Genomic DNA, 24,051 nt, shown 5'->3' on the forward strand with positions numbered 1-24,051 from the left:
GTAGTATGAAAATAAAACATAAAAAAAGAACTCAATTAAGCCCTACCGGCCACTCTAACCCCGGATGTTGGAGCGTAATGCAATCAACGTCTTATTCAAATCGTTCCATATCTTATTCATTTCATTCAATTATGAAGCTAAAAGCTGTAACGCATATCTTTATCAAATTGTAACGCTAATTGAGCCCACTAACCAATGGGAGGTTTAAAAGTTCATTCGCAAATTTACAATCCAACATATTTTCACATGGGTACATGTGTCACACTTATCCGGCAGAGTACCTACACGAAACGATGCCGGACAAGTGTGAATACAGGCATTGTAAGTGTCGAAAAATATCAGCGTCCGTTCACCGGATCCGGATCGGAAAAGTGTGAAAAGTCATTCAGAATGTTTCTATTGGAATCAGGAATGAGAACGAATTGGCTCAAGTGGCACGGCAAAAGATTTGTCAGATTTATTTATTTCGATAAAAATAAAACCGCAGCAATGGATGAAATGATGATTTATTTTCCAGGTTTATTTACTTTCTTAAAGCAAAACGAAAAGGAACATTTCTTATTTGATAACTGTTGCTTAGCATACTAACAGCACTAGAGAAAAATTAACCTGAACAGAGAATCGAACTCTGGCGAGCAATCGCCTCAATCATTCTTCTTGTTGGGTCTGCCTTGGATCCAATCGTTTTGTGCTACAATTATTCTTTACATTGTGCGAACCAAATATCTTCAAACATCAAGCCCCATTCCATCAATCATACACGCACACAATTGAAACAATTCAAAAGATAAATTTACCTTTTTGCTAGCAGGCATCATTATCAGTTTTAAGTTTTATATCGATCCGATTGAATAGTAAGAGGTAAACAAGTTTAAAATATATTTACAGTTTATCATTTAATTTAAAAAATTAGGCATCGGTCTTTCAACACTGTTTGCAACAGCTTATTTGGGTGACAACCAACTAATCTTTGTCTTTTGTCTTTTATCCTACGAGTATACTTTAGAACCAGTGCCTTTGTGTTCGATTCATGATGCCATTTGTTTTTTGCAACATTCTATAAGCTAATGGCTTTGCGTTTTTTTTTGTATTTCAAACAAGTTGATGCTTACACGACTGTAAAAGAAATTGGTTGGCCTCACACGTTAATTCTAATAACTTATGTTTGAATGAACAGCTTCATTTAGGGTTTACACATTAAAGGATAGTGGAAAAATTAGGTACCTATTTTAAATACTTCGCAGCTGCATTCAGATTTCTGTTTTTGTGTCTTTATGTGTGCCTGTTGTTTTCATAAGATTACTTTGCTTGTGTTTTTTGCATGCATTTTTATTATGCTGACTTTTTTTTCTGTTTCTGAACGTGCCTTCAGACAACAGAACTTGTGCTTTGCCTCTGTGTTGTGACCAGTTTCAGTTACTAATACATTAAGTTAGTCTTTGATTCATTTCCATTAAACTCTACTTGAACCGGGGGACATCGGCTTAACTGTTGCTAAGCAAATACACGTACATGACATTCGAGTAATTGATCAGCATCAATATCAGCTGATAGTGAACGTAGGTGGAGGTAATGAAGAACAGATGGATCAATAAGAACCGCAGCAAATCCTGATGTACCAAGGCTCCCTCCGAGCCGCACGGAAACATTCCCGTCCTGTAGAACTCTTCCAGTAGCTTTTCCTTCTCGATGAACCGATCGTACAGCCACTGTGTGAGCGATTCGGTATCCCGGGGAACCTGTGGGAAAGTGATCCAGTTTGAACATCTTGTTTGTACGTAATTTTAGAAAAAAATGAAATCGCCATTATTCTAAATTTTATCTACTGATTACTAAAAATATATGCTAATACTGTTCAAGCACACCGAACGTAGAAAGTTAACCAAGCTGTAGGTATTTAATCCGACAACATTTTGTATTGCTTGTATTTTAAATTTTATTCTTTTAGAAAACAATAACCTCCGTGAACATAACTGGTAATTGTATTAGAATGAATCAATAGGACCACATTGTGTCTGTTGATTTTACAATAAATAAATAAACAAATTCGTTTGTGTCGATAAATTTATGAAGAAAAAAACCTTATGGTTTGGTTAGGTATTTGCAGCTGTTGAAGAAGTTGAAAACGGTGACTGATTTGAATATACCTTATGATCAAAAGAGAACCGGAATTTTCATGTTAAAATTCCCGCGCTTGTCCAATCGGTAAACTTTTATTCTTTCAACGTTGGCAACACTTTTATACACATTCTGTCAAATTTTGACGCATATCGCACGATTAGTTTTTGTTTGGCGTCTATACAAAGAAGTTGAAAAATTTTCGTGTGGCGATTTTTATAATGGATGAAAATTTAAAACAACGTGCGTGCATCAAATTTTGTGTTGCAAATGGATTTAAGTGTTCCGAAACGTTGACAATGTTAGAAAAGGCCTTTGATGAATCGTGTTTAGGAAAAACACAGGCATACGAGTGGTATAAACGCTTCAAAGGTGGTCGTACAAGCTTGTATCATGATGAGATCCCTGGCCGCTCAACAACATCTGTTACCGACAGGGTTTGGATGAATGAAGCAGTGAAGATGAGTATACCTGCTTTATGAACCATGTCGCTTTTGAGGAAGCGTGAGCCTTGTTGCTTTATTGAAGTGGCTGTCCATGCACGAGAATAGAAGAGAGCGAACAATATTCACCCCTACTACTGTTTCTCCTTCTCTCGGTAAGAGAGAAGCTCTAGCCCCATAATTCACTGCAAACAAATTAGCTTCACGGTGCAAGATAGTGATGAAGATTGAATATTCAGTTTTCGCTAGCAGACTGATGACTGGCTCTTAACTGTCGCATGTTTCTTCGAGGTCTGAACGCGATTCACATACATACAGGTGTGCACTGCCACCGCTCGAGCGTTTATTAGAGTAAAGGTTTTGCTGTAATGGTAACATGTGTTTCTTACAGCTCTCGAAGCTTATAGCAATACACAATGAAAATTCAATGAAAAAATGTTCAACGCGGAATACTGATTAAAAGACTTATTTTTCATCCTACTCATGCACTACTATGATTAAACCCAATTAAACACTTCAGCAGGAATTTGATTTACACAAGTAACAAGAGTTCAGGAGCTAGTTTCTCTCTAACAGCCAGCAAACGAAGCGTTTGTTTGTTTGCAGTATTTGGTGAGATCACCAGATCGCCATTGCGAATTGCTTCGCTCCTGTTACTTCTGTTTATAATATTCAAGTATAACTAAGAATTCTTACCCTCTACTAACTTGACACGAGTTGAATAAATGATATGCAACAGTTTTCGTGGCATAAAGTCATCATTAACAGCCGTTCGCGTCGGAGAGCCAGTCATCAGCCTGTTAGCGAAAACTGAGTATATAATCTTCATCACTTACTAGCCCCGTGAAGATCGTTAGCTTGCAATGAATTTTTTGTGAGAAGAACGACGTTCAGGACCACGAGAGAGCAAACTATATTCACGGCTACTGTGCTTCATGAAGACTCTAATACCAGCACACTATACCATCTGTGCATATGTGGAATATATTTGCTTCCACTAGCGTTTTGTTTGTGCAGTTATTTTTGGCTGGAAAAGCGTCCTCTTTGTGAGCGGTGGAATTGTTCGCTCACAATGCAATGGAAACTATATATTCATTCACCGGTGAATGAATATTCCAAACCCTGGTTACCGATTAGAGAGATTGCTGTGTTGTTGGGCATCTCTTATGGATCAGCCGAACACATTTTAACTGATGTTTTGGGTTTGAAACGCGTCGCTTCTCGGCTGGTGCCAAAAAAGCTGAATTTCATTCAAAAACAGCGTCGTGTGTGCGTTGGTTGTGTCGCTGTTTTTGGCCAAAAACTCAACAACCAAGTACCGTACTCTCCAAATATGGCCCCGTGTGACTTTTTCCTCTTCCCCAGACTCAAATTGCCATTGCGGAGAACGCGTTTTGAGACCATAGAGACCATAAAAGAGAATTCGCTGCGTGAACTAAAGGCCATACCTTCGGCGGCCTATAAAACTTGTATGGAAAATTGGATCAAGCGTTGGCATGCATGTATTGCCGCAGAAGGAGAGTACTTTGAAGGCGATAATAAAGAAATTTATTAAAAATTGAAATTTTGCGTTTTTTAATAAAATTTCGGTTCTTTTTTTATCATATTATTGGAACAAAAATTTGGACAGATTTCATCAAAACCAAATTTATTTGCTGTTTTTCTTTTGTCTGGCCTTCGCTTTGAATTTTCAAAATTGAATTAGCGATTTCAATTTCCCGGTTTTTTTCCGGAGCGCGAGATGAAAAATTCCGGTTTTTAAAACAGGCCCAAGTAGTCAATGTTCAATATTTTTTAACTCACTCAAGCTTTAAATAGAAATCCCATGTCCAAAAGAACATCGAGAGTTGAGAATTGAAGTATTTTTCCGTAAGGGTATCTGCTTGGAAGTACGTTTTTTTTAGCACTTTCCAGCAAAGTGGAATACTTCCTGTTCACGAAACTGGAAACGTGCACGACGTCACCACTTATAGAGGAATTTCGATTCTAAGTTGTTTACTAAAAGTATTTGAACGCAGGGTGTTGGATGTTCTTTACCCATCAGTAAACACATTATTGCCACTGACCAGTATGGGTTTGTCAAAAAGCGATCTACTACCACCAATTTATTGAGCTACGTTTCTTCATTGATTGACAAACATGAAAAACGATAATAAATCGATGCGGTGTATTTTGATTTTTACAAAGTATTCGACCGTGTTCCTCATCAATCAGTTTCCTGATTGGTTAATCAATTGGATTCTGTCATATCTCACGGGTCGTAGTGCCTATGTACGAATCGGATCTGTACTCTCGGATTCATTTCACGTTACTTCGGGTGTACCGCAAGGGAGCCATCTCGGAGCACTTCTTTTCGTGTTATTCGTGAACGATCTTTACAGTGAATAATCGTCATTTAAAGTAATGTATACTGATGATCTCAACATTTATCGCAACATTACAAGCCTTGTGAATTGTGTGCTCTAAAGACTGTCCCAGAAAGTATGGACGCACTTTGATTTTACTGTAAATAATGCACAAGTGTTAGATATTCAAATTTTATTCGATATACTGATAATATTAGACTACAACAACAGAAAATTGTTCTCAACAACAGAATATTATTGCTACTTAGCCATTGTAGACTAGCAGGCGCACCATTTTGCAAACGTTCCTCATTAAATTCCGTACAAACATCTTGGCGACAAGTTTTGACACTTTTTTCAATCTTTTTCGAACTGTTGAATGGTTTCGGCTGCCGAGACATGTTTACTAAGATGTGCCTTCGTTAATGCCCAAAATTCCTCAATTGGTCGAAGTTGTGGGCAATTTGGTGGATTCATGTCTTTTGGGACGAAAGTGACATTTTTGGTAGTATACCATTCTACCGTTGATTTCGAGTAGTGGCAAGAAGCAAGATCTGGAAGACAACAGGATCCTTGTGGCTTCGAATCATGGGTAGAAGTCGTTGTTGTAAACATTCCTTGATGTATATTTCGCTGTTCATTGAAGCAGTGGTGATGAAGGGTTTCGAAATCTTACCGCAACTACAAATTGCTTGCCAGATCATAGCTTTCGTACCAAATTTTTCGACTTCAATCGATGTCTCGGACTGGTTTAACACTTGACCTTCTCGCACCGTATAATATTGTGGTCCCGGCAAGGATTTGTAATCGAGTTTCACGTAGGTTTCGTCGTCCATGATTATGCAGTTCAAATTTCCAGCAAGAATCGTATTGTACAGCTCTTGAACCTTCGGCCTGATCGATGCTTCTTGTTTCGGACTACGTTTTGGTTGTTTCTGCTTCTTATAAATTCGAAGATTCAAACGTTCTTTAGCACGAGGAACATTTGACTTCGAAGTGCCCACTTTTTTGGCCACATCCCGAACTGAAACCTCCTTCTTTTGCTCGAACGCCTTCAGTATACGTTTATACAACTGAGGGTTAGCAGGACCTTTTTTCGACCCGTTTTCGGTTTATTCTCGAAAGTGTTATCCTCACCGAACTTCCTGATTGCATTTTGCACGGCTTTTTCACTTACTCCTTCCATTTTTACTATCTTTCTCAGTGACAGCTCGCGCTCTGTGCACCATTTGTACACAATTTTGCAATGTGAAAAGTTTCTCACGGGCACAGTCTTCAATTATATTCAAATACTCAATGATTATGGCTTCTGTTGAGCGAGTTTCGTCTATTAAAGACATGGGCATCAAATCGGACGCCTACGGTGGGCTGGGCATGTCATGAGGATGTCGGACGACAGCCCAGTGGAAATGGTTCTTGAATCTAATCCGACTGGTACAAGAAGAAGAGGAGCGCAGCGAGCAAGGTGGATCGATCAAGTGGAGGGTGATCTCAGAAGCGTTCGTGCCTTGAGTGGCTGGCGACTAGTAGCCATGGACCGAGTTATGTGGAGACGTATGCTTGATACAGCAAAGGACACCTCAAGCCTATAGCTGTTAGGTAAGGTAAGGTAAGCATCATTCTCGTTTGCAAGTTTCGTTTCATCGAACAGTTTTCATTCGTTACTGCGAAGGCCTATGCAGTTTTGGGACTAATCAAGACAGTTTATATCGCACTAGTACTCATTATTCTGGAGTAAGGAGTTTGGGCTCCGTATCACAGTGTTCAAATCGATCGGATCGAAAGGGTTTGGAAGTGCTTCGTCCGATTCACACTTCGAAGACTACCTTGGATAAATCGTCCTCAACTACCTCGTTACGAGAATCTCTGTGCTCTCATCAACAAACAGACTCATCAACAGAACAGACGAGTACTCATTCAACAACTCTTTGTGTTCGACCTATTAAATGATAAAATCGATTGACCCATACTACTGGAAAGAATTAATTTTAACGTTCCGGGAAGATCATGGCGGAGAACGGAATTTCTTCGTCGCTCATTTCATCACACACAGTATGGCCAGAACAACTCAATGAGCGTTTGTTGTCATCGTTTCAATAGCGTGTATCATCTATTAGATTTTAATATGAGCAAAGACACATTCAAATTGAAAATAATATTTTTAAATTAGCATAAGTGTGTAGTAGGTGCGATAGGTCGCCTCTAGTCAAGACAATAGAGATAAAGACAAAAATCTCATCCATCTGTTACTTCGCCAGTAACTTCGATGTAACAATAGGATTAAAACAAGAAACATATCTGGAAACATATGGAAACATATGTTGAAAGTGTTCAATCTTGTATTTCACGAAGGAATGAAGCATCCAAATTATTGCAATTTTCTCGAAAAATCAACACATTTTGACTTCATGCTTTTTCCAATAATGCTCTCAAGCGCCGCTTTCACATCAAATTCAATTATTGTTGGTGTTTTGTAAAGGGTGATTTTTTAAGAGCTTGAGAACTTTTTTAAACAATAAAACGCATAAAATTTGCAAAATCTCATCGGTTCTTTATTTTAAACGTTAGATTGGTACATGACATTTACTTTTTGAAGATAATTTCATTTAAATGTTGACCGCGGCTGCGTCTTAGGTGGTCCATTCGGAAAGTCCAATTTTGGGCAACTTTTTCGAGCATTTCGGCCGGAATAGCCCGAATTTCTTCGGAAATGTTGTCTTCCAAAGCTGGAATAGTTACTGGCTTATTTCTGTAGACTTTAGACTTGACGTAGCCCCACAAAAAATAGTCTAAAGGCGTCAAATCGCATGATCTTGGTGGCCAACTTACCGGTCCATTTCTTGAGATGAATTGTTCTCCGAAGTTTTCCCTCAAAATGGCCATAGAATCGCGAGCTGTGTGGCATGTAGCGCCATCTTGTTGAAACCACATGTCAACCAAGTTCAGTTCTTCCATTTTTGGCAACAAAAAGTTTGTTAGCATCGAACGATAGCGATCGCCATTCACTGTAACGTTGCGTCCAACAGCATCTTTGAAAAAATACGGTCCAATGATTCCACCAGCGTACAAACCACACCAAACAGTGCATTTTTCGGGATGCATGGGCAGTTCTTGAACGGCTTCTGGTTGCTCTTCACTCCAAATGCGGCAATTTTGCTTATTTACGTAGCCATTCAACCAGAAATGAGCCTCATCGCTGAACAAAATTTGTCGATAAAAAAGCGGATTTTCCGAATGGACCACCTAAGACGCAGCCGCGGTCAACATTTAAATGAAATTATCTTCAAAAAGTAAATGTCATGTACCAATCTAACGTTTAAAATAAAGAACCGATGAGATTTTGCAAATTTTATGCGTTTTATTGTTTAAAAAAGTTCTCAAGCTCTTAAAAAATCACCCTTTAGGTTGCAAAAAATATCATCAGGCATTTTAAAACCTAATAACGAAAAATTAAATTTAAAGCTTTTCCATTAAAATTAAAATAAAATCAACCTTTTGCACGCCTACAACTGAATTTATCTTTTTAGTGCTATCTGGAAAATCAGTCCTTATTGAAACTTGTCCAAATTAGGAGTGTATTATAGTGATGGGAAAAACCGTTCATATCAATGAACCGTTTAAAACGTAATAGTTGAACCGAAAGACCCTTCATTCTACTGAAACTTTGTGTTTCTTCGAAAATATAATGAGAGCCACAAATTATAAAAGAAATAAAACATAGATTCACCGAACAAATCAAACAAACTCTGAAAAAACATTTTTAGCTGTCAAAGAAGGAAATCAAATACTCCTTGCAAACGGTGAATAAGGTGAAAGTTGACAGCTTTGTCGATTTCGTGAATCCTCAAATCAATACCAAGATTAGAACACAAGTATTCTCACAATTTGACATTGCTGAGACAAATTTTGATGAAATTAGAGGCATCATTGGCTGACACTTAAAAATATGAAGGCTCCTTCTTAATAAATTTATTAAACATGTTACCTAATGTAACTTTTACCATTATACATACATATTCTGCAATTAAGTAGAAATCCAGCAGAAGCATTAAAATTATCCTTGTTTTTTATTATGAGTATTCATTGTGCTGTTATTGATGACAACTAAGAAAGCTCTTATTGATTTAAAATTGATGGCAAAATCATAGAAAAACCGTTAAATGAGACACGGGATGTTGGCCCCATTTCCTATGGATTGTGCACCATTGAACCTGTGTGGGACAATAAGATGTTTCAAAACTTGTTCCGAAATTCCCGTTCAAACACAAAATATTGCCTTGAGTATTGCCTCCAACTGTTCAGTTCTTGTATCAGAAAAATCATGATGCTGAAAATCGTTACTAAGATCAGGGCTAGTAAATTTTTTCCCGGATTTGTCAAAAATTCCCGACTTTTTCCCGGTGAAACAAAATTTCCGACTTTTTCCCGGTTTTCCCGATTTTCCCGGTCACTTGCCACCCTGTCCAAATGACTAAAGAATTAATGCAACCGTATTTGATTACATTTCAAATGAAAATGTCATGAGCATGAGTCGATGAGCGTTATAAAAAAATGGAGATTGTTATCATAGCACAGTGGTTTGAATCGACAAAAACGTAAACTTAATTCTCTAGCTGTTAAACCATTGATCCGATATACATAGTTCCTTTGGAGAACTCATTCACAAAAATATACCTCGTGATTTGATCACAATAAAAAATGTGCAAAGCCTATCGTAGTAAAGTTCAATTTCAACAACTTTATTCCCCTAAGAGATAGAAAAATGATGTCTTCTACAAAGTTTTAGAACTTCTAACGAGAAAAAACTTTGCCGAAGAAGCTAAAAGTCCAACGCATATAGTTTCGGATATATGAAGCATTTTTTTTTTAAACCACTTAAAATCAATTTTTTGTACATAACTTTTTTCGCAATTACTTTCAGTGTCTACTATGTTCGAGACAATTACTAAAAACGTAAAATTATACATTTTTGTTGAAGACTGTGCACGGTTTGACTTTTCCCTAAAAAGTTATTTAACATTTAAACTTTTATATACACTAACTTTAACTACTAATAGGAAGTAGGGTCGCAGACAAAATGGCACATACATATACTTTTTGGAAAGTTTAAATCAAGTAATATAAAGATACGAAGTGTGTAGCGTGGGTTTTTCAAATTGAGTGAATGAGAGAACAAAATATAGAGTGCTTTTTTGACCATTTACTTAGGAAAAACGTACATTAATAAAATTGTTTATCTTCATATCACGCGTTATTTGTGATATCGACCGAGTTACCTTTAGGCAAAAACTTTTGCAAGATATTGCAGTCCAGGTATAAAAAATAGAGCATTCGTTTTAACACTTTTTTTTTTTTACTAAAACGACTATTTTTGGTTTATTAAAAAGAGCTTTGCAGGAAATGTTAAAACATTGGAATGTAACGTATGTAACGTTGAACCACTCACGCATTTTATTGTTATATTATCATACACCAAATGCTCCAGCATTTGTATTATCAACCAACTCTTTTGTGTTCTTAAAAATAATATGCAGCGCTGCTCTCACCAACACTAACAGTGCATATTTGGAGCAGAAATTTAATATAAAGTTACTTCACTGTGCTTCATTTTTCAATATACATTAAAATTAAAACTAAACGTCAATATAAATAAACGGTCATATTCATTGAAATTAATGTATTCCAATTTATTTTTATATCGAGGATGGTTTTGAATCGAATTTTTTGTTCAACTGATGTCCATTTCATAGTACTATTTATTTAGAAATCGTGTGAAATATGACGATCGGTGGTGAATTGTGCAAGAACATGACTTTTCGACAAAGTTGATTCAACTCATCCATGTGACGATCAAGATATATATCATCCGATTCATTGAATGGATTGAAGCAGGGTGATGGACTCTCCAATTTATTTTTTAAACAGAACACTTAAGGGCTGGGGACAGTACCGTGAAGTGGTAGGTTTTTTGCTATTCTCCCGTTTCAAATTAAATTTTCTTGGAAACGGTGCAGAATATAGAAAAACCCACCTGACAATGTCTTCGAAATTTAGTTGAGAATATTCTGTGAAATTTTCAGAATGATTCATTGAGTTTAGCGGTAGTTATTTTTTTCTGACTGAAGAACTGCTGAAAATTGGAACGCTCGGACATGCATACCTCTACTTGTTCATCGAATATCTCGGCTTTGAAGGCTTGTATCATAAATCTACCGTGACAAAGTCTAGATAATTTAGTTTAGATGCGATTAGTACATAAAAACATATATGTTATCGCGATAAAAATAAAATCTTGTATTTTGCTGTGAAACAAAGTCAGTTTTAATGCATCCGCCATTTTTTTTTTCGCTTCGGTTTCCTGATAGCATTCTGAAAAAGGAGAGAGAAATAAAAGGCTGCCAAACACACAGACATTCAATCTTTGTGAAAGTTGAATATTTTTTCATTGTTCATTGGAATCATGTACTGTCCAATCCATACTTTAGAATAATGTGATAAAACTTCTCATCAAAATAATAAAATGTATGCTGGCAACCCGGTACAGTTTGCTCATATACGAGAGAGTACAAGAGAAATACGATGCGCAAAGGGAATTGAGCGAGCCACGTGGTCGATTTAAAACGCAACACGTGGCCCTCTGTCCTCAGACCTTAAAGGTGCGATATGAAGATTCGGCAAAGAAACAAGCTGATCATCAATGAGCCTCAAATGTTTCCTAATAATGCCGACAATACTGGTATAATTGGTGCTCATCGTAGAGTTTTGGAAGTTGCTTTTTCTACTGTAGATGGAATCTGCGAGATGACCAAGGGTATGGCTACTAGTAGAGAACCTGGCAGCCAAAATGGCTGCGATGCTCAGTATAGAACCTGCAATATCCCGTCGATTGCGGAGAAGATCTTGTTTTTAATAAATTTACAAATAATTTGCTTTGGACTGTCTCCCCTTGGTAAAACTACATAAATTCCTGTCACTTACCTGCGAATTATGGTATAGCCTATAGAATAAATAAGTCTGACACGGTTTTCTAAGCCCGTGCACGATGTTTGGTAAATCTAGCGGTTTTCCGTTGGGATAACCGATGGTAATGTCCAGAATGTACTCTAAACAGTCGTTCAGTTTCCCGTTCAGCTTGGTAAATGGTGAATCCTTAAAATTATCTATTGAAAAAATATTAACAGATAAGTTTTGCGGAAGGTAATGATTCCGAAGCGGCCACTCACCACAGTCATCGGTAATTATTGCTTCACTATTGATTATGGTACTGCTGTTATTGTTTGTGCCATCCTGTGTTGGTTTCTGTTGTTCAGTCATTCTCGAATTCGGATTTGCTGACTGCCCAAACTGATGATCTTCTATTACAATCGTCGACCCGGTTGAATCCGTGCTAGTTTTCCGACAAGGGGAATCCGGTGAACCGAGCACATCAATGATAGCCTTCATGGCACCAACCCGAGGTACGGTCACATTGTTTAATACTGGTAGGTTGTTTCTCTCTGCGTATCTGAAATTGTAGAATGTGTTTATTTTTGAATGCCTTTGCACTCCAGAGGGGGGACGATACTCACCTCTGACTTACTTCCTTTCTCTTCCGCAAAAATCCACCTTCCGGAAATAAAACCATCCACCGTCTCTGACGTGGAATGTATGATTGTTTGAGGTGTTTCTTCAGTTCCAATAATGATTTGTCTCTGTTCGATTTGCCCTGAAAATGAAAAAAAAAAAATAAAATCGACTGCTTCGAGGTAATTTGGAAAATTCCTACTGAAGCAATGAAGAAATCCTGATGCAACAAACTAACGGCGCCAAAATTGGTGTACTTAAACAGCCGATCCATTATCCACATGATGTTGGGCAGCACATTCTTTTTCGCATTGAAAGCCGCCATTAGCAGAGGGACATCCGAAGTGCTCTGATGATTCGCTAACACTAGTGTCCGCTCGTCCAGCGCCGGAGTTATATCGTCTCCTACTTCGACCACTAAAATAATTAATCAAATCATTAGAAGTTGTCGAAAATCGTTAAGCAGACTCAAACCACTTACAATCGTAACCTGCTGAACTGGACCACATCGTGACATTCGCCAGCAACCAATGGAAAAGAATTCCTTCGATTCGGAAGTAGTAGTTTTCGTGGATCTTCTTAAGTGGCAACAACAGTAGCATCCATATTAGATAGGTTGGGACGCAGTAAATGTTGTTAACCAATACAAACACCGTCCGGAACAGTGCCCTTGGGTATTTAATCACGTCACTGTCAGACGTCAAAAGAAATAAAGCAACACGGATTAATCATTTTAATAACCTAATTAGCAGCACATTCGTCGATTCTTACATTAATCCAGTACTGGAGGGCATCGCTATAAAATGGACCAACACACCGTAACGATAATGTACTGTTCCACAGTTCGATGACCGAAGTCCACTCACCGTGCGCGGACGTAGTTCAGTTGATCCCGGATTCTTTAGCTCCCGTGTGATTACTTCGCTTGCTTATCGTTCTTCGCTGATTAACTAGGCGTACCTGACCTTACTAACGTTTCTGCAAAGTACTCTACGATATCGGCTTGGCATATCCTCATGAAATCCTCGTCTACAGCTGATTCCAACTACCGAGACTATTTCTTATGTGATGATAATACAACGTTTCTTGATTATTGTGTCGTTCGCTGATTCCGCTCGCTGATTCCGTCGACGTTCGCATGAGACTAAAGAGCGCGTCCGTGTTGGCATCCAAGCAGAGCTGCATTCTTCGTACCGACTATCTGGGATTTACTATGAACCATTCCCCCTTTGCGCCACCCTACCCCGTCGTTTCGTCGGAATACACGACCGTTTTCCTCTGCTGCTGCTGCTGCTGCCAAAAACCCGTCCGATGCAGGTCAAAAGGCTATCGTCTGAAAAAAAGTGATTCCGGTAGTCGGACAAGTCACCTAAAAAAGCAAAGCAACACAGAGAAAAAGAAGATCCATTGTAAACATTGACTGTTCCATCGTTCGATGAATGAAAGAAAACAACGGTTGAATCATGCAACCGACGGATTCAGACGAACGAGATAATATTGCTGATTCGATGAATGCTAGTATGATAACCATCTCGAAGCATCAGTTACCAATCCCGGATTATTGAATGTTTGTATTATGTCAGCTTAGCATTAATATTAGGTTGTATACTATTCCCCAGAAAACCATTTCCTAGAATTCATTTCCCAGATATCACATTCCCCAGAATAACGTTTACCGGAACAGATCACCAGAAAAACTAATTTTCCTGAACGAACTAATTTCGGGAATGCTCATTAACTGTAATTTTCAAGGCAATTATTTACTAGTCTGGAAAAGAGGCTTCGGAGAATAACGAGTTTAATCAAAAAAATAATCAAACAAGATAACGGGTATGAAATCATTTAGCTACATTTATTTCAATTCAAATATAGCTTCATTAAACTGTGTATTAGTTTCCGCATATAGTCCAGAGTAGCAAGCTAACTTTTAGTCATTACTTCGATCTATTGTGCGTGTACTAACAATAGAATGTTTGGATACATTGTTCCAGTTACTTGTCGTCTTACTTTGAATCTTCTAATGATAAAGGCTTCAAGTGATGTAAGTAGTTAAGACAATAGATCCTTTTGATTGTTAATTTTATCACAATAGACTTGGCGACACAAATAATTGAAATAATACTTAAGTCTTAAGAGAACCGTGCAGTGTGATATTACTTTTAATCATAGACGAGTCATTTTTTGGTTTTGGCTATCGTTGTGCCGTGAAACGCAAAGCGAATGAGGCAAAGACATTATATAAACAAGATATCCAGCTCTCACATTTCTCGAACAAATCATTGGCAACATCCTTTTTTGCTAACATGGCGCCCTCAGGCGAGTCTGCATCGAATTTCGTACATAGAAGTAAAGGAGAGAAATGTCAAATTCGTGCGCTCCAAAACAGCAGCACTGCGCACCCATACAATTGACATGATATGTTGAATGTGATGCCGTGCGATGGCGGTGCTGAACTGAAGATCGATTTCGCTCTAAGCTGACAGGGTCTGGAATGAGGGCTCCGAACACACAGAAAAAACCATTAGACTGTGTGCTACAGAATTTCAAACTGAAGTAGGTGCACATGCTCAGATGATACAAAAACAATTAAAAAATTAAATAGTGGATCATGCTAGAACAAATCTCAAAAAAATGTTTAACTATCTTTGATTTATGATTTATTCAAGCTCAATCAAAATCAATTAAAAGCTTTTATTTCAGGTGCAAACAGCAATATCAAAAACCGCGCAACGCAGACTTTGTCAACGTCAGCGATATCGCGCTGTGTATGAAATCGAAAAAAAATTTTGATGCCAAAAGGCTTAGAATTTCATGTACTCCCCCCTATGGTGCTTTTTCAAGAACGAAAATTGTCAAACCTTTACCGCCGGGAAGCACCCCTTACGCATGTCCGATTTAGCTTAAATTTTGCATGAGGGCTTTTTTCGAGGTGCCTAAAACTTTTGAGCACTAGAGCTTTACGAAAATAGAGGTGATCAGAAAATTTTGGCACCCTTATATATAAGAGCGGTAAAAATCAACGTGTTTTGTCGGTTACATCACTTATACCATCATATCTCTGGAAAGAAAGTCGCAGCCATTTGATCTTTGAACTTGATCAATGGCCCGACAGTAGTTTTCAAACGAGCATAAGTATGTTAAAATCGGTTCAGCCATCTCTGAGAAAATTGAGCGCGTAAAAATACAACGCTTTTCGTCGGTTACGTCACTTATACAATCATATCTCCGGAACCAAAAGTCACAGCTATTTGATCTTCGAACTTGATCAATGGCATAACAATAGCTTTCAAACGAGCCTAGACTTGTTAAAATCGGTTCAGCCATCTCTGCGAAACTTGCGCGATAAAAATACAACACGTTTTGTCGGTTACGTCATTTATACCATCATATCTCCGGAACCAAAAGTCACAGCCATTTGATCTTCGAACTTAATCAATGGCCCGACAGTAGGTTTCAAACGAGCCTAAGTTTGTTAAAATCGGTTCAGCCATCTATGAGAAAATTGAGCGCGTTCAAATATCTTCGAAAAGTGCGCACATATATATATACACACACACAGACATTTTTCGATCTCGTCGAACTGAATCGAATGGTATATAACACTATGAGTCTCCGAGGCTCAATTCGAAAGTCGGTTTTTCCAACAATTCTAATACCTTTCTATACAGAAAGGCAAAAAGTTATTTTGACTGATTTCAAATCTGCAGTTAGAAGAATATTTCCAGACAGTGTCCAATTGGGTTGCGTTTTTCACTTAACTAAAAATTGGTGGAAGCGTATGCAAAAACTAAGGCTAGTTGCTCAATATGCTAAATGCATCAATATGCAGCTTGCATTTCGGCAGACCCAGGCCTTGTCCCTCTTGGAACCCCAAGAAGTACCAGAAGATCTGGCTGCCATAAGAAGTCATGCCCCCGATTCGATGGCACCATTCTTCGATTACATATCTAAAACTTATGTTTACTGTATGACCAAAAAGATGGTACTCGAATGTCTTCAGCTAGATTTCCTCCGGCTGTTTGGAGTACTCGTCATAATACTTTATACGATATACCTCGAACATCCAACGCTATTGAAGGCTACCACAATAAATTCAATAATTTCATTCCAAAATCGAATAATGTGTTGTTCTACGCTGTAATCAAATGCTTTCAACAAGAAGAGCAGTCTACGACGGCAGAAATCACCTCTGTCTAGTTGCGGGCGTTTGCCTGGATTACCCAAAGCTAGGGGTTATTCCTCAGTTAAGTCCGAACGAGCGACAGCGAGGTCGAACAGCAGGTCATTAAAAACGATGAGGCGTAGCCGCATTAGACCTTTCAAAATCACAGTAAATTAGAACAAATTCTATTAAGTAGCATGTTGATCTGTTATGCCGAATGACTGTTATGCCAAATAACTATTGTGCCAAATAACTATTATACCGAATGGCGTTATGCCAAACGTGGACAATAAATTTATGGAGAAAAGGCTTTGACTTTTTATAATCTTGAGAATGCTTTTCTGGGGAATGGTTCATTCTGCAAGAAATTTTCCGACGAAATGGTTTCTGGGAAATGGTTTTCGGAGCAATGTCTCTTAATTGAATTTATGTTATATATTATATTATTTCAGTAAAATAAACGTACACCTTTTGACACGAACACGATTGACGCCAAACTGGATTGACTTAGCGTCCTCTATCCCACTGACGTCTATCTGTCACATGAAAATGCGTTTACAAAATCAATGCATGGATTGGAATAATTGCTGGTTTAGAAGATATTTAACAATTGGCGCTCTTTTTCCTGATTTTAATCTGTTCATTCTGCTTAGAATTGCAATTCAAGAAAAAGAGAAAATCTTATTTCTTCACGTTTCGCCTTCGGCTAGTGCTTAAAACAGTTCAAAGAAATAGAAACAAAATATTTCCTTTTGTACAAACCAACAAAACCCCTAAATGGTCGAAAATTATAGTCTACAACTTAATTTTTCTGAAAACTGTCCTAGAAAAATTATTTCAGTTTCAGCTTACTCTCACTAACACATTTGATTAGCAACGAACACATTTTCCTTTGCAGAAATTATTGCGAAATAAGGATTGACGCAAAATAGTAACCTTTAATTTAACACGCGAAAGGCAATGGATATGAAAGGTTGTCGTAAAACTTTTTATTTTTCCGAAAAACTGCTTTTGTAACAGAAAATGTTTAGTTTTGTTATTTTGTGTAGCGCAATCTAATACAAATGCATTGAAGCAGTGTAGCTAACTTTTTTATTAAGGAATTTAATTTGACATTCATAAAATGTAAGCAATTTAAAGAAATGATAGTATCTGGAATAACAATGGTGTTAAAAAATATTCGGTTTGTTCAAATTTGTAACAAACCTGCAGTTTTTTTTACAGCCATGTATATAGTAACATCTTTGGCGTATAGGTTTTTTAAACCTCGTAAGTTGAGATGTTTGATGATGTTTTGAGTAAAGTGAAAATAACATAGAAACACTACCGCCTCGGTGAATATTTCTTTCACAACATTTACAACAGCCTTTTCAAAGTCAGATATAATAAATTTAGGCTGAAGTACTATTCCAGCTTACTGGCAAACATCAATCAGAGCTTCGAACGCATACGTATATGTTTCTTGACTTTTGTTGCTCAATAGCATAACAGATCGGCTGAAAAGTTCGTATCGTTTCTATGAGAGGGCGCCACTAGAATTAAATCCATACCATTTTCAGTTAGTACCAACCTTCAAAAGATACGTGTATAAATTTGACAGCTGTCTGATTATTAGTTTGTGAGATATTGCATTTTGAGTGAAGCTACTTTTGTTATTGTGAAAAAATGGAAAAAAGGAATTTCGTGTGTTGATGAAACACTACTTTTTGATGAAAAAAAGTGCCGCCGATACCAAAAAATGGCTTGATGAGTGTTATCCAGACTCTGCACCGGGCGAAGCAACAATTCGTAAGTGGTTTGCAAAATTTCGTACTGGTCATATGAGCACCGAAGACGATGAACGCAGTGGACGTCCAAAAGAGGCTGTTACCGATGAAAACGTGAAAAAAATCCACAAAATAATTTTCAATGACCGTAAAGTAAAGTTGATCGAGATAGCTGACACCCTAAAGATATCAAAGGAACGTGTTGGACATATTATTCACGAATATTTGGATATGAGAAAGCTTTGTGCAAAATGGGTGCCGCGTGAGCTCACAATCGATCAAAAACAACAACGAATTGATGATTCTGAGCAGTGTTTGGAGCTGTTATATCGAAATAAAACCGATTTTTTTCGTCGATATATAACAATGGACGAAACATGGCTCCATCACTTCACTCCGGAGTCCAATCGACAGTCAGCTGAGCACGCGATGAACCGAACCCAAAGCGTGGAAAGACTCAACAATCGGCCGGTAAGGTTATGGAGTCTGTATTTTGGGATTCGCATGGTATAATTTTCATCGACTACCTTGAAAAGGGAAAAACCATCAACAGTGACTATTATATAGCGTTATTAGAGCGTTTGAAGGACGAAATTTAAAAAAACGGCCTCATTTGAAGAAGAAAAAAGTTTTGTTTCATCAAGACAATGCACCGTGTCACAAGTCGATGAAAACCATGCTGAAATTGAACGAATTGGGCTTCGAATAGCTCCCTCATCCACCGTATTCTCCAGATTTGGCCCCCAGTGACTTTTTCCTGTTCTCAGATCTCAAGAGAATGCTCGCTGGTAAAAAATTTAGAAGCAATGAAGAGGTAATCGCTGAAACTGAGGCCTATTTTGAGGCAAAGGACAAATTGTACTACAAAAATGGTATCGAAAAGTTGGAAGATCGCTATAATCGCTGTATCGCCTCTGATGGAAATTACGTTGAATAATAAAAACGAATTTTGGCAAAAAAATGTGTGTTTCTATTAAACGATACGAACTTTTCAGCCGAACTGTTAAATACAAGTGGCACAACGGATTCAACATCTTCATAGCATACTGACCCGTGAATGGAATATATTAGCGCTAACTCCATAGGACCGTTTGCGAATGTTCCATCCACAAGTCAATATCTCGAATTGGCCAAATGCTGCAAATTAGCTGCTGTAGCAAAAATTATAATGTGGCTTTCATCATAACGGACATACTTTTGGAGGAAAATCAGCCCATTCATCGTTTTCTTCAGTTCTTTCGGGATGACGAATACACCGTCTTGTTGTTCAATGCGCAAATCACTCCCGATTGAACCCAATTATCATTTTTGGGACTCTTTGGAAGCCCGAGTCTGTATTATTGGAGGATACAGAGACGATACCTCCCGGATAATCTTCGCAGGAACATCCGCGGACTCCTTGGATTTCCGTTTTGTACCGCTTTTCCATGTCCTCTAAGGGGTCAAGGTGAACATCATTTTTCTGCACTGATTGCACGGCTTTTACAACTGTTTTCAGTTTTTTTGACAAGCTGACGAATAATGGCGTTCGTAAACCTAATTTAACATCATTCATTAATTTAAACCTACATGATAAAAATGATCAAATATACCTTTTTATTCAAGTTAAACAGATATCCCTGTATATTAAAGATTAACTTTTCTTTCTGTGAAAGAACTGTAGTTAATTCAGGGGTTCCTTCCTCGTCCGTAAAGACGTAAAATTCGCTTGATTCGCTAACTAATATGTAGTTTAATTATAGACAACAAGTGGATTACCGCTAAAAATGTAACTTTTTTGGTGAAAAAATCTTGTAACTTGATCAATGGCGGGAAAAAAATTTGTTGAAAGGTGCACATACACACACATACATTTTCCGATCTCGTCGAGCTGAGTCGATTGGTAAATAACACTATGGGTCTCCGAGGCTCGGTTCTAAAGTCGGTTTTTCAGCAATTCTAATACCTTTTCTATAGAAAAAAAAGTGAAAAGGCTATTATTTCACAATACTGTTAGAAAGTAGCCGCTCGATGCCCGCTTCGGCACACCTCCTGTTTTAGCCACCGAAGCGCCCACTGAACCACAACAGTAAAACTGCGAATTTCTAGATACTGAAAAACCGAGTGATTTTCAATTAAATGTTCCGAACTTACAATCGTAGTTTGTTTTTTTTTTGTCGCCTGGTTTTTTGGTTACATGTTCAATTGGTTTTCCACACGGCTCATCCGGAAACCTGCACTCAAGCTCTGTCTCACCAGAGTGTCATCAAGTGGAGGTAAGGTTGTTGCTCGTCACCCTACATAACCGACAGGCTTTCGTTGGTAGGCTTGTAGCTGATGTGGCGCTATTTTTTTTTTTGTTACACAAGACAATTGTGCTTATCATGGCTTACTCACATAGTGAACTACTTCATGGTGTAGTGATTAATAGGGTTTTTTTTTACAAAATGACAAGTTCAAGCAGGATTTTAATTTTTTCCACTCCGGAAACAGATGACTTATCACACAAGCAGTATTGACAATATTCTTCGACTACCAAGTTTTGCTGAACGGATTTTAATATTTAAATTGAATAAATTAAACAACTTTTGAACGGTGAAACGCTTGATTTTTGGACTCGAGTCTCGCTGGTTGACCGAAACTAAAACATTTGGTCATGTTATGTTAAATGACCACCAAACCAAATCTACAAGCTTGGCAAATCAAAATCCATCAAATTCAAGCTCAAACGAATACGACCTTCCCGTCTATTGTCTCATCAGCAATCGATCGTCATTTTTGGCAGCTGTCGATAAAAAACAACCTCAGGTCTTATCGAAGCATGTAGAATCATTCGACACTATTAGTCATTGCTGTTACTTCCTGAGGTGCTACTCAAATGGTATTCACGATAACCACAATTGTCTAGCATTAGTATCAGTATATGGAAGGGGGTAAAAAAAATTAAACCATGAAACGGCTCTATTAACAATATTATAAGAACAGGGTCACGTTTTTGGGTTATTCTAAATACACCAAGGAAAATAAATTATATTATGATTTCAGACACGTGTGTGCTAGAACGATTAGGCTAATGCCCGATGACTACCACTCTCTACAACTACATCAAAAACAATAAAATAAAGTCATCCGATTGTACCACCACTAGCTGATAGACGCACATGCAACAAAGTGCGCGGTTACGCGACGAAAAGCGAGAAGGAAAAGCGGAACAGCTGAGCCGCGTCACATTCCTTCTCGCCTGATTGATTACAATGTTTCGAGTGTTTTATTTCAACACCACCGCAATACTACCTTGTTTAACGCTAAGCCGACACAGGCGATGAAGTTGAAATTCGAGTAAAAAAACTTGTTATCTTCAACGTAACTACTAAAAAGACATTTAAGCTAACACCGACTGGACTAGAAAACCTGACGGCTAGTTCAGTATCATGCTCAATGTTAAGCATCTGTGTCAAAGACGACCACCACGCCTAATTCTACTGTTTATATATTGGCTAGTATCAGCTGAGCAATTAAGGAACAACACACCATAACAACCATCAAGCGGTTTAACGTACACAATTTTCTTGGCCAACTATGCTTTAGAAACATGCGATACAAAAAAAAGGTTCTATCACTTTATCGCCATCTGCAAGATAGCTAGGAACTAGACATTGAACACTACCCGAAGATTTATAATACTGTTATCAACTGATAGTGGTTTGCAAAGCCAACGCAAATCTGCTCCACTAATTAAGCACGTCTAGAAGGCAACAATGATGTCACTTCCATGACGAGGCAAAGACGATAATCGCAAAGTTTGTAACGCTTTTACATCCACGGCATAAACTAGAAATACAAACTGATTTAATTAAGAACAATTATATTCAGATTCCGATCTGAAGTTTGATTACCTATCCGCTACGCACGGTATTACTCAATCTGTTCGCCAATCACCTACACCTACACGGTATGCCTTCTATCGCCGATCACCATAGCAGCGTTTCCATATAAACAAATTCAAGTAAAATTCGAACAGCTGCTGCGATTCGTTACCGCATTAACCAAATTACAAAGCCGCAACGGAATTAGAAAAAATAGAAACCTTGATGTCCGGAAACTTCAAAACAATCCACCGAAACAGTACTCGAACAAGAAACGGCCCCCGGAGTTGACAGACTAGGATAAAATATCAATTTATTGATTTTTCGTACCTCCCGCCCAGCGCCACCACAATCGCTGCTCGTTTCGTCCGGTCCGGTTTCGATGGAAGGTTCGCTAGAAAACGTTTCCGCGAGATGAGATAAGCACGACTCAAAACTGCTGACGACAAAACAATCGTTCTCGTCTGTCTGCACACTACCGTCGGTTGGATATTGAATAGTTGCTAGGAGAACTGAATTCGATCTTTCGAGTAGTTTTGGTTTTCAAACAGCCACGGAGGCGTAGTTTTTAATTATTCACTCACAACCGTAAGTTCGACCCTGGGCCAAGCATTCCCAGAGCCGACCTTGATCTGAACCATCAAGAGTCCTTTGGATTGGATTTTTCCTTCGTCTGAATCCGCAAGCAAAGCACAATACAACTAACAGGTATATATTTCGCGAGTGCGGAAATTAGTTATTACTCACATTCTTTTCGCCATTAGGGAGCAATTCCAACCGAGCCAAGGGGGATAGTTGTTTCAACTGTAAAATTACTACAGTAATAGCTGCACGAAAGAGAAGCTCCAATTTGTTTTTGTTACACTTTAGTTTCACATAAAAGATGCTTACTTTCATATAATAATGAATATTGATAAAAAAGCCGATTTTCCTTATACACGCTTCAAGCACCCGCAACCGGAAAGAACGCACCAAAGCGATCGAAAGAAACCAAACTAACTAAGCGCAGTCTGCTGTTGCAGAAGAGGAAAAACCAAACTGTCAAAGTTCTGAAGTTTTCCTTACCAATACTGTGGCTTGTGGCAGTGTTTGTGAGATGCATTGAAGTCGACATGCGGGCTCAACATTCATTCCAGAATGAAGTGGAACATTTTGAACTCGAGTCACACACTCAAATCATTTTACTAAGAAATCGGTGCCATTTGAAATGTTGAGCACATGTTTAACCCACGGTACAAAGTTAATAGCGGCCCTTTGTCAATACAAGGAATATTGATAATACTTTTGATCTTGTAATGGAAACTTCATTGGATTGACGGAAATATTGTCAAAAAATCAAAACTGTTCATCAATCCGACAATACTTTCTTTCCAGAGAGAAACTGTTAAATATGTGGAATGACCTCTTCTCTCAATATTTCAATATTAAGTTGGAATATTTAAAGTGCCAAATGCTTGGATTTTTCGAGAAACTCGGACTCAAGTTATCAAGCCAATTGGATTGATGTTATTCACAATACTTTGGATTGACAACAATATTGTCACGTGTAAGGGCCGCTAATCAAAAAGCAGTTTGTTCAGTTTGCTGAAACGGTTGGATATAGTTGGATATGTTCTTTATACAAATGAGAAAAATTGTCTTTTTTCTACACGCAGGAAAAAAGATTGATAGTGATACAGTTTCTAACAATTCTGGTGTGATTCAACCATTAATTTTTTTAAGCGACCTATATATATATATATATATATATATATATATATATATATATATATATATATATATATATATATATATATATATATATATATA

General features: G+C 37.9%; 1 protein-coding gene across 6 annotated transcripts; it reads right to left on the reverse strand.

Moving 5' to 3' along the window:
- Positions 1-490: 490 nt before the first annotated feature.
- LOC131427542 (acyl-CoA:lysophosphatidylglycerol acyltransferase 1-like) lies at positions 491-23,283 on the reverse strand. 6 transcript variants are annotated; one of them, XM_058590825.1, is made up of 9 exons: positions 23,134-23,283; positions 22,990-23,069; positions 13,241-13,838; positions 12,951-13,159; positions 12,672-12,886; positions 12,475-12,611; positions 12,130-12,410; positions 11,885-12,066; positions 491-1,739 (listed from the first exon to the last, which is right to left on the reverse strand). In XM_058590825.1, exons 3-9 carry the CDS (start codon positions 13,261-13,263, stop codon positions 1,485-1,487), a joined length of 1,302 nt encoding a protein of 433 aa, XP_058446808.1. In that variant the 5' UTR covers positions 13,264-13,838; positions 22,990-23,069; positions 23,134-23,283; the 3' UTR covers positions 491-1,484. The 6 variants fall into 6 exon arrangements, with proteins under 6 accessions (XP_058446808.1, XP_058446810.1, XP_058446807.1 ...); XM_058590827.1 differs by lacking the exons at positions 22,990-23,069; positions 23,134-23,283 and adding exons at positions 22,044-22,207; positions 22,273-22,429; XM_058590824.1 differs by having other exon boundaries at positions 22,990-23,247.
- Positions 23,284-24,051: the final 768 nt, after the last annotated feature.

Source organism: Malaya genurostris, chromosome 2 (assembly GCF_030247185.1).
Source record: "Malaya genurostris strain Urasoe2022 chromosome 2, Malgen_1.1, whole genome shotgun sequence".
Lineage (NCBI taxonomy): Eukaryota > Metazoa > Arthropoda > Insecta > Diptera > Culicidae > Malaya > Malaya genurostris.

Bases quoted from the DNA above. Each gene is read 5' to 3' on its own strand.
- LOC131427542 (XM_058590825.1), bottom strand. From the start codon at position 13,263: ATGCCCTCCAGTACTGGATTAAT. The intron at 12,612-12,671 runs GTAGGAATTTTC...TTTCATTTTCAG, and splicing joins AGGATTTCTTCATTGCTTCA to GGCAAATCGAACAGAGACAA. The intron at 12,411-12,474 runs GTGAGTATCGTC...CTACAATTTCAG, and splicing joins AGAAAGGAAGTAAGTCAGAG to ATACGCAGAGAGAAACAACC.